This window comes from Ascidia mentula, chromosome 9, assembly GCF_947561715.1.
Source record: "Ascidia mentula chromosome 9, kaAscMent1.1, whole genome shotgun sequence".
In the NCBI taxonomy this organism is placed as follows: domain Eukaryota; kingdom Metazoa; phylum Chordata; class Ascidiacea; order Phlebobranchia; family Ascidiidae; genus Ascidia; species Ascidia mentula.
In genome coordinates, this window is record NC_138574.1 from 7,682,347 (window position 1) to 7,693,014 (window position 10,668).

General features: G+C 37.1%; 2 protein-coding genes across 2 annotated transcripts; both read left to right on the plus strand.

The window, feature by feature from the left end:
* Nucleotides 1-3,274: 3,274 nt before the first annotated feature.
* On the plus strand, nucleotides 3,275-7,224 carry LOC145913081 (EF-hand domain-containing family member B-like). The gene is made up of 11 exons (XM_083000614.1): nucleotides 3,275-3,562; nucleotides 3,666-3,815; nucleotides 4,082-4,262; nucleotides 4,443-4,572; nucleotides 4,639-4,749; nucleotides 4,808-4,891; nucleotides 4,963-5,185; nucleotides 5,496-5,712; nucleotides 6,085-6,256; nucleotides 6,371-6,494; nucleotides 6,636-7,224. The coding sequence occupies exons 1-11, from the start codon at nucleotides 3,449-3,451 to the stop codon at nucleotides 6,801-6,803; spliced, it is 1,674 nt and encodes a 557-aa protein (XP_082856740.1). The 5' UTR covers nucleotides 3,275-3,448; the 3' UTR covers nucleotides 6,804-7,224.
* Nucleotides 7,225-7,629: 405 nt separating this feature from the next.
* Nucleotides 7,630-9,991, plus strand: LOC145913082 (uncharacterized). Its single transcript, XM_083000615.1, has 7 exons — nucleotides 7,630-7,815; nucleotides 7,881-7,989; nucleotides 8,055-8,133; nucleotides 8,433-8,635; nucleotides 8,752-8,882; nucleotides 8,953-9,080; nucleotides 9,147-9,991. The coding sequence occupies exons 1-7, from the start codon at nucleotides 7,767-7,769 to the stop codon at nucleotides 9,291-9,293; spliced, it is 846 nt and encodes a 281-aa protein (XP_082856741.1). The 5' UTR covers nucleotides 7,630-7,766; the 3' UTR covers nucleotides 9,294-9,991.
* The last annotated feature ends 677 nt before the right edge of the window (nucleotides 9,992-10,668 follow it).

Here is a 10,668-nt window from a genome sequence, read left to right on the forward strand (position 1 = left end):
TGGGCAAAGTTTTTTGCGAAATCTGATGCGCTCGAACGAGTTCATATTGGGCTGTAACGTTGCGGCCAACATAGGTAAGTGTCCAAGATCAGTAATCTGGTGAAAATTGGTTACCTAAACACGTGACTGCAGCGGCAGACAAGGATGGTACATATTTTCATCCAAGGGGGGTAATTGAAATCATTTACCCTATACCTTGCACTGTATCCACAATAGGTAATTTTGTAAACGTTAGGGTAGTCACGCTTTTCATTGCACTGTGTCCACAAAATGTTTACCGACGAATCCATATTTCCGAAATACTGAACAATTTTGAAAAAAATCGCCAGTTAACAAAACGCGGGTTACTCGGCCGCCCTACGAGGTAGCAGCATGATTTTTTTACACGTTAAAGTTCATAGGCTTACCTTTCTAACAATATCAAAATTATGAAAAAAGCATATTCATAATCGGTTATGAATATCATATGCGTATTATGGCATATAACTCTGAGCAACGACGTTTGCCGATAAAATCCTTTAAAACAAATATTCTTTTGTCTTCATTCTATCAAATAACACCAAATTTGACCTTCTAAAACAACAAGAACATTGTCAAATTTGCAAAACAAAAACCATACCCCCCTGATTTTCCTATGTTTTGAACACATTTCGGCCATAAACCCTTGTACAAACGTATGCCGATGAAATCCTTTTGGACCAACAATCTTACACACTTCTGCTATCGAATAAAATTAAATTTGGCCTTCTATAGAAACAAGAACCTTCTTTAATTGGACAAATAGTAACCATAACCTCCTTGCGCCCTCGAACGTTTTAGAGCAGCACGCGAATCGAACACATTTCGACCATAAAACCTTGCACAGACGTATGCCGACGAAATCCTTTTGAACCAACAACCTTAAACACTCCTGCTATCGAATAAAATCAAATTTGGCCTTCTAAAGAAACAAGAACCTACTTTAATTGGACAAATAGTATTTTTGTCAAATTCGCCTCTGTGTTTGGTCAGCCGAAACTGCTTCCAGTCGCACCACGAGGAGGTACACAGATGACTTATTGGTGTTTGAGTCAAATAGGCCAACAACCCAGCGACCAACCTGCAAAATACTTAAAATATATGTTAAACATTTGTTACATTGACAATCCTATTACTTAGCCTATACTATAATATCCCGCTGGATGTGTTAACACTTTCCGCAAAACCAAGGTACGTCCTCGATTTTAGCTTCATCCGTTATGGGGCGCTCTAAACATTCTGGATGAAACCATTCTTTACACTTACTACACTCAATTAAATATTGTTGCTTATTTTCCGCAAGTCCGCAATTACAATATATCGCAACCGTCTCGCTGTTTCTTCTTCTGTTTACGATAAGCTTCCACATCTTAAAAAGAGGCTCAAATTCTTTTTTGCGCAGCATTTTTTCTATATCCGTTCACAGCGATGGCTCGTTAAAATTTAGATGTTCTGGATTGCGAATAAAGCATAAAGCAACCGCAAACGCGATGGCGTGCACCCCACAGTCACCTGAACCAAATTGCTTTTGCACATTCGGGAATTCCAGACTTATATATTTGGCATTAGTTAAATTTAGCAGTTTTGAAATGGCGAATTTTTCTTCCGATTTATACGCCATTTTGGACAAAGTCATCAGTCACATGCCATTAGTCATGATGGTAACAAAACCAGCACACCACTGAGGCGCTCAACAAATTTATGCATTTCTATTCAGTGTTGTAACATTTCGAAATCACTCGTGCATAGCTCTGCGTCAGACAGTATACGTAATTGAATTTGAACACATTGCCAATTTTGCCTTTTAAGTGACGTAACGAGGCAAAAAAAACTTTTTCTTTCAATCATGCTCGGTCAAGCTGAGTTGTTAAGGTGCCACGTGTAGAGTGCTGTATTTAATGTCTTTATTTTACTGAAGCTAAAGTTGCCTTTATTCTATTTGAATAAGGTTAAATAATTTGGTGTAAGAAATATTAATCGGATTGGTTAGTTGATTTCGTGTGATCTGGCTCAAAACTCCGGTTAGGGTATTTTTTTATTAACATTGATTAACTGGAGTCATAGTGTACGTTTTCACAGAAAACCGTGTACCTGTTCGTGTCCGTGTTCGTGTTCCTTTACGTGAACGTGTCTGTGTCTGTGTGCCAAATACACGCGTTTTCGGGAATTGAGATTCCTTCTTGGTGTGACGAAGTTTTCGGAGATTTTCTGGAACAAACTGAACCCAATGATGCCATAGGATGTATGACCGTGGAAGAGTTCAACCAGTGTGTGCCGGGTAAAAAAGGTGTAAAAAAACGTTTTTTTTTTATTGTAATATTTACCGGCACGACCGGTGCAGAAGATGAATTTTTCAACACCGCAGTGCACGAAATGGCTCAGGTGCTTCACTTTTTATCGAAAGAGAGTGGCCAAATGCATGGAAAAGAATATTTAAGATTAGGAATATATATAAATAATAAGTGTACTGAGACCATGCAGCAAGTCAGCACCATCGTGGGTCCCCAAGAAGAAGGTATAACGTGTACTCTAACGTTTAACAAAGTTACCCATCGTGGACACAGTGCAAGGTGTAGGGTAAATGATTACAATTACCCCCCCTTGGATGAAAATATGTACCATCCTTGTTTGCGGAGGCAGTCACGTGATTAGGTAACCGATTTTGACCAGATTACTGATCTTGGACACTTACCTATGTTGGCCGCAACGTTACAGCCCCTTTGATATTTTGCAAATGCAGCAACTCAGAACTGGGCTAATCCGGAATCACTTTATCCGGATGTGACGAAGTGATATTTGGTGGTGGAAATGTGCACAGGATTTTTTGGTTAAAAAAGCGTTCCAAAAAAAAACTTGCCAATGCACGTCGCACACAAGCATTAAATGGACTTATAAAAGTTTATTAGGAACATTTCGCGAAGTAATACCTAAAAAAACACAATAAAAAGGTAATTTGGTGGATTGGTGTCATAGTAATACGAAAAAAATTGCGAATTTTTAAACGTCTAATTAAACGTGACAATGACGAGTACTAAAATACCACTTTTATTTGATCTACTCATTATCACTCGAGTTTGAGGCCCTTAAACATCAAAATAAGCTTAAATTTTTTTGTATGTTCAGAAAAAACACTTTTCAGGAAATTAAACACAAACCACACATATAAAAATCATATTCGAAAAAAACAATACTTTTCTATGTTATCACCTAGCAACTGCAGAAGCCTCAGCACGAAATCTTTATTTATGTTGTGATGCCGAGAATTCTGCATATTATAACCTAACATTATAGCTTGTTGCATTTTATTGGTTCGCAAGTGGTCGTCATACCATGGTTCCAATTGCTCGGTTTCTCAGAGAAACCCTGGTTGTTTTTTAATGAATCACAGGATTGTGCCTTACTGCTTCTGTTGCAGTTTGTAACCACGAACATGCAAAGTAACACTGGTAAATATAAAGATTCAACGCCTGGCATTCCACCGGCAGGAAAGCTTTTTGATCAGGGTGGTTCTGCAAGTGAATGCATTCATGGACAAGGGCCTGAGGTTTTATTGTTATTTATTTGTTGTTTTTCCTTTTTTTAAATTTACTTAATTGCATTTCTCTTCTATACCTTTATCCTATATATTACTTTTTTTACTTTGGCAGCCACCAGTTCCTGAAATTGTAGCAAAGTTTTGCAATACGGATGCTGGACGACCACTTGTTTCTATGCCAAGAATTCATCATGGTCGGGCACATGATGAAGATCATGCATCCAAATATTATCACGGTGTCAGTACTGCTGGATCAACTAAGGCAAGATTTGTTTCCTTGTTAAACATGAAGTATGAATGAAATTTTATACATGCAAAAGAGCCATAATAGTCATTAAGAGTAGCAGACAGTAGTGTACACTGTTTCAACCCATAAGGTCCCATCAGTGGAGCTGGTGATTGCGGCACAGGACTTGATTTTAAACTAGCAGACACAGAGATTTCCACTTTGTGGTACCTGTTGGTCAACGTCAATCCATTGGGCACCCAACTGGGAATATAGATGATTGAAATTTTGTTTTAAAACAGGCTGTAGATTTGGTCAACCCGCCGTTTAAATCAATATTTAAAGCAAAACTTGAGAACAAGAAAGAAGCACTTTACTTAAGTAGAAAGGAAAAGCCACTGGGAAAGTCAAGGGATAACAGTGCTTTTATACCTTCTTCAATAAACAGATTGAACACATCTTTTGGAAAGCCAACTCAGAGATGTAAATGATTTTTTGATACATTATGCCTTTACTTACTATTATTATTGTTATATCTTCCAAATTCTGTTTTAATTTGGCTACTGTAACAATTACTGCTTTACTGCTAAATAGTGAAATCAAAGTGTTAAATATACAAAACATTTTCATAAATTGCTTGACAACTAAAATGAATCACCAAAGGCGGAACGGCAGGAGAGATGGTAAATCCAGATAAAAGTCGTGTTGAAGTAGACAACGAAAGCAGTATTGGGCATGATATGTATGTTAAAAGCCATAATGACTACAATGTGGAAGAAATGTATGACCGGAAGTAAGTTTTTCAGAGTAAACCTTTTACTTGTATGTGTGTTAAGGTACACTTTCTTTTACTGTTTAGATATGACTGGAGTCATTTCACAAAAGATTCTGTTTATGGGATTCCAACACCACATGATAATGGTGGGAAGGGCACTGCAAAAACATTGAAGTGGATTCACGACCTAAACACGTAACATTCATTGTTGTAACATCCAACTTGGCAAGTTTACAAGTTAATAATTTTGCAGTACAAGGGGTGCAAAAATTGTGTCAAAGCGAGCAGATAACTTTTGTGAGAAAACACAGCATCAGTTGGGAAAAGTGCATGATCCGTAAGTGCACGTTGAGAATTAGGTTTACCTACCGATCTTACAATATAAATTATATTTACAATCATTGACAGAATCGCAGATACGTTGATTGTTGAACCGGATCACACGTTTGGAATGATGCTTCGCCCTGATGAATATGGTGCTGGGGATTTGATTCATGGTCGCTCACCAGACGCTTATCTCCGAGGTCGGGATCGGGAACGTGGTGTTTTGCATGCAATAAGACAGCACCTTAAAAAAGCTAACTACCACAATTTCGACAGTCTGTCACAGGCTTTCGCGCACTACGACAAGGTGATTTGATTTTCGTTTTTCTAGGCATGTCCGTATGTGAGCTGTGCCTATAGGATGTTTAAATGTTAATAACTTCGCTTGCCAACCTTCATGCGCACAGAAAAATATTTTAACCCGTTTTTAGTCCTGATACAACACAATCCCAGAACGTTTTTTAACCATTCACCCTCATACATGAAGTCCCTGACGAAATGGCGAAGTACACGTACGGCTAAGCTTGTATACATTCTTTTTTAAAAAGCGAACTCAAGCAATTGTATCCATATAGCATGTCGGCCCGAAAAGTAACCATTACTATTTTTTCACAAAGAATAAGGATGGGTTTATTGACGGACAAGAATTACGTGACGTTTGTTTCCAACTGAACGTTCCAATTGAAGACGAAATGCTCACACTTTTGATGTCGTACTGCTGTGACTCTAATACCAATGAAAATGCACCACAGATGTCTCCTCTAATTGATTACGTAAAATTTGCCAATTTTCTCAACTGGAAAGACAAACTCCCTATTACAGTGGAAGAAAAAGGTACCCCCCTGTTCACATATGTATTTCCAATATTTGTGTACAATTAATCAAATCGAAAACATTATGGGTAAAAGGGTTGGAAAATTTTGCCAATTTCCTGCTGTTAAAACTGTCCCGCGCACAAAGGCTATCCAAACTGCACATCACCTTAGTTGTATTAATAACTATAGTTTGTTTTTACCCAGCTGCGTTTAACACTGGGAAGATACTGCTTGCTAATGTATAGTACATTAACGTGAGCTGTCTTTAAAATACAAACAAATAGCATGCAGGTCTTATTATAACAAATAGCATGCAGGTCTTATACAATTAGGTATTTCTATGACACTTTCGAAGTTTTTTATGCAAAATAAGATTATTTTGTTCTTTTAGAAGGTAGAAAGCCTCCTGAAACGCCAAGTTTGATGAAACAGATTGATCAAGCAGTTACCCATCACATGACGTCATCGTCGTTGATCGGAGCTTTAACTGGTGTATCCACCCACGGATATAGAATATACGGAACACCTACCATACGTACTGATGTCGCTGCACCGCGGAACCGGTAAAATTTCTTTCGATTGTATCAGTGTTCATATAAATAAGTAAACGCAGTAAGGTGCGTTTTGCATTAAAAATCTTAGTACTTACGTTGGTGTAAAGCTGAGTTTTATTACAGACGTGTCAGTGACACTGTCAATTACGGGGACGAGTCGGAAGCATTCGGTTTGGTGAATCCTTCCATTTATTCTCAGAAGGGAGTTTACGAAACGGATTTTTTTGCCGCACGGCCCCAAGATGAGGTACAAACTCTGTGCCAGTTTTCTATCGAAAAAAGTGATCTTTGTCTTTAAATTGTCGTCGAGCATTATGCCAGGACTATCGAAACCAAACCACCTGTAATGCTACAACAAAATTAATTTGATTGTATTTTGAATTTGCAGATCAAGAGGATTTTTAACAATGTCGGAGTGGAAATGACGCCCGAGTTGTTTAATGAAGCGTGGAAGCTCGCAAAAACACGTGACCCGAGAGGTCGAGGTGAAGTTTCGGTGGAAACTTTCAGAAGCGTCCTGGATGACGTTCATGCAACTGCAATTCAAGCCAATTAGTATTCTATTGTTTGCACATTGTTATTTTTATGAAACGCTGTTTATAACGTCAAAGGTTTCCGTTTTTGAACATTTAATTATGTGCACAATTTAGTTTTTATTATTTCAAATTATGTTGAAATGTTGTGTGATAGAGAATAAAACATTTCAAATCAACTAGTAAGAAAATTTCTATTACACTTCTGCGAGTATATTTAAAGATGTTGCACAATAAATCTGCTTGATTTTTTTAGTGTTCAAATGTAAAAATGTATTTTTAGAGTTGATTTTTGAGTTTACATACTGTACTGTTCGTAATAGATAGCAGAAGAAAACGTAATAAGGTATCATGAAGTCAAATAAGGAAATCATTCAAACTTTATTTTGTATGGCATTATTGAGCTGTAAACATTTGAAGTGCTTCAAAACAGGTCACTCTGTCTAGAGAGAAACTATGGATCGAGAACCACAGTCACCGTATCGTGTAAGCGGGAAGGCTTTGTATCGTGCCACCCCAACTGGCTTTGTGTGAACTGAAGAAGAAACGCACAATAAAAGCAACTTGATGCGCTTGAAAAGGCGCTGTTATAGGTGGCTGCGTTTGGAGAAAAACTGTTCATACAGTTCGCTTACTGTGGCTTCTGGAAAAGACAGAAATGGAGGAAGTAATAAACAACATCTAAATATTTGTGATATGAAAATCGGAGCGTAAAGATTAAGTTATAACTTTCAGTGTTGATTACCTGAATTCTTTTCAGTTGTCGGTCATTGCTTATACCGTCATAAATGAACCATGTACTTTAAATATCAATATGGCGAAGGGACTGGCGCCCAGTCAAAATTAGCTCTAAATTAATACACGTAATATTATGAGTTGGGAAGCAGCCAATGAAAACTACTTGGGTTTGTTGCAGATTGTAAGCTTTGTATTTTGAAAGAATTCGTTTCAAAGTGAAATATATTCTCTTGAGAAATATCAGGAAAATGTTATCTTTGCTTCCGTGGGTCTGTATTTTACTGTGTTCTGTTTTAGGTAGGTTTGATGTCACAACAAATATGGTTTCTCCAATTTTACGAAAACATTTTTATTTCCTTTAGGAGTTCAAAGCGAAAGAAGCAAGGACTGTGATACCTTGGAAGTTGCTTATCTGCTAAAAGCGAGTCAAGTTAAAATCATTTCCCAAATGCAATCTGGTTCTTCTTGCGAGTAAATAAATTGTTGTTACGAACTTACCGTTTAGATACCAGTCGCTTCAAAAGTATGTTTACTAGAGAGGCATACGAATCGGGAAAGAAACAGTTGGATGCAGATTTCGAAATATGCTTTCCAGAGCAAAACAGACAAAAAACGGTAAGATTGAAAATACGAAAATTAAAATTACTGGACTTTGAAAAAAATCAACGCTCCACTTTAAAATAAGATTAACAACAAAAGGTATTTAGGCACTACACATTTAAATATCCCCACCCCTCTACAAGTTTAAGTCACTGTGTTTGTTTGACGCCTTTAATTAACACTAAAATTGTTGTACATTGCTATAAAAGTTTAATATTAATTTCATTTCATGATTTTCTTTTAAAGTTGACTTGTTTTGACCTTATTTGATGGTAGATGAATTTTTTGTGTTCAATTCAAGTGTAATTCAATAGTTGTACAAGGAAACCGAGGAAACACGCTTCGGTAACAAAGACACATACTGTGACTATGGTGGACTTAGATCCATCAGAAACGTCCTAAACTATACCCAAAAGTCTACATCCAAGTACAACATTTCACTGGCAACCGTGAAGAAATGCGAAAACCCATTTTATGATGAATTTCGCCGCAACATTGCAAGTTCCGCTTTGTGTCTGTAAGTATCGGGTTGTAAGAAAACACAAAAAAAACACAAACTTTAAACATAAAAATACTTGACTACAATAGTCAAAGGTTATTGGAGAAAGTTAATAAACCATTTTGAATTTGTAGGTTATACAAAGAAACACACGATTGTCAAAATAGTATACTAATAGCAAGTGGCACAACTCTGGTGGATCAAAACTTTGAAGACCCAGCAATGACATCGGAGTTTATACCATATTGCCCAAATATTAAAAAACGTGAGCAAAGTGTCAACTTCACCAATACTTTGTTAAATTTCGTTTACAAAGAAATGTGATAACTTTTTAGTGTTGGATATTGAAAGGAAAAAGATTCTCGACGGCGAGGGTCACGCAACGTCTTCCGACTTCATTGTTCCTGTCGTAGTGATTTGCTGTTTGTTTGGTGCAGCGATATTAGTCGGAATGTGTTGGCTGGTGAGAAATTATTTTTATTCCACTTTGCATCCTTTTTCTACTTATATAAAATTACCTTCCTGCCAGACACGCAGAGAAAGAGCCAAAAAGAAAACAAAAGGTGGTAGCACACAGCAACAAATCCCAGCTGATATTGGCCCTAAAAATGGAACTGCTGAGGCAATACCCTTGGCAACTGTGACAAGCGAAAATGAAGGCATATCCACCGCCTGAAAAACTTTTCCTTCTGCAACACATATTCAATAAATGCCAACAATTAAATCAGTATAACATTACGAACAGTGTCACTCCAGCACAAAAAAATACATTTTTGCTTATTTGTGTCTTATTTTCCGTCATACGGTAAAAGAAAATCAACATTTTGCTCCATTTTTTTGCTTTACAGTGTGCTGTAGAAAAAGTGTGCAGTGTACTACATGGTAAAAAACAAATATTTACCAATCTTAATAGTCGATGCAACGCATGTACCAACTCTTTTATTCATTTTATATTTCCTATCGTTCATATAGCCTATACTGCTGGAACAAAATAACACGCATGTTCATGCAAGTAGACAGCCGAGGTGCCCAAAAACATTTGTCCACCGTCAAATAAAGCAAAGGGACAAATAACGTTATGGCATTATAGCCTAATTGGTAAAAACTGCAAGTTGACATATTTCAACATTTTTATTCTAAACTGTCGCAGTGTGCCTATGCTATGCACTGTACAACTAGTACTCCACCCATTTGTAATAAAAAGCTATCAGAGAAATTCCTATTATGTACATAAAAAATGACGTGTTTCGTAACAAATGCCCTGGTTACTACATAAATATCTATTTTGTGATATAACATGTCCTGACAATGAGAATTCTGTATTCTATATATTTTACAGAAAACATTAAATAAATAAATAAATAATAGTGTGAATAAATAATACTATATGAGGTGCAAAACTAACAATAAAGGGATGCAAAAAGGCGATGCTCAAAATCTCTTGGGAAATCAAACATTCCCTGTGTGGTAATGGCTACCGTTAGCGACAGTATTGACCCGTTCGTGGCAACTGACGGCCAACGATATGGTTAAAACGATTGTGCTAGCAACTAGCAGCAATAACACTGTCCGTACATGAGGAATAGTTTTGGCGCTTTGTTACTTAAATGTGCCTGATGCGTTTATGGTGTCAACTTCAGTCAACAAGTAAGCGACAGTAAACAGTAAACCACAAATGACAAGAGTTACAATGATGGTGTATATACTTAAGAAGTTAGAATCAAACACTTTGATAGACTACTTTCGTTTATATTGCCTCGGAAAAAAGTATAGAAAAAAAACAATCGATTGTCCAAACGAACCAATTTCAACATTTTTGTCGGTCAGCAGGTGGCCCCTGCTGATCATTAAATTCTGTGCCTCATTAGTCGTCTGAAAGGTACACATTGGCCTGTCAGGCCGCAAGGAAGTATGTTTCTATACATTTGGACCTTAAACGTCCATCTAATTGCAAGTGAAGAACTATATGAGATGCGTCCATTTTTGGGTCAGACGAATAAGACAGATTTTCGCTGGTCAGAGCTAAACCAATCATTTCTCTGACAATAATG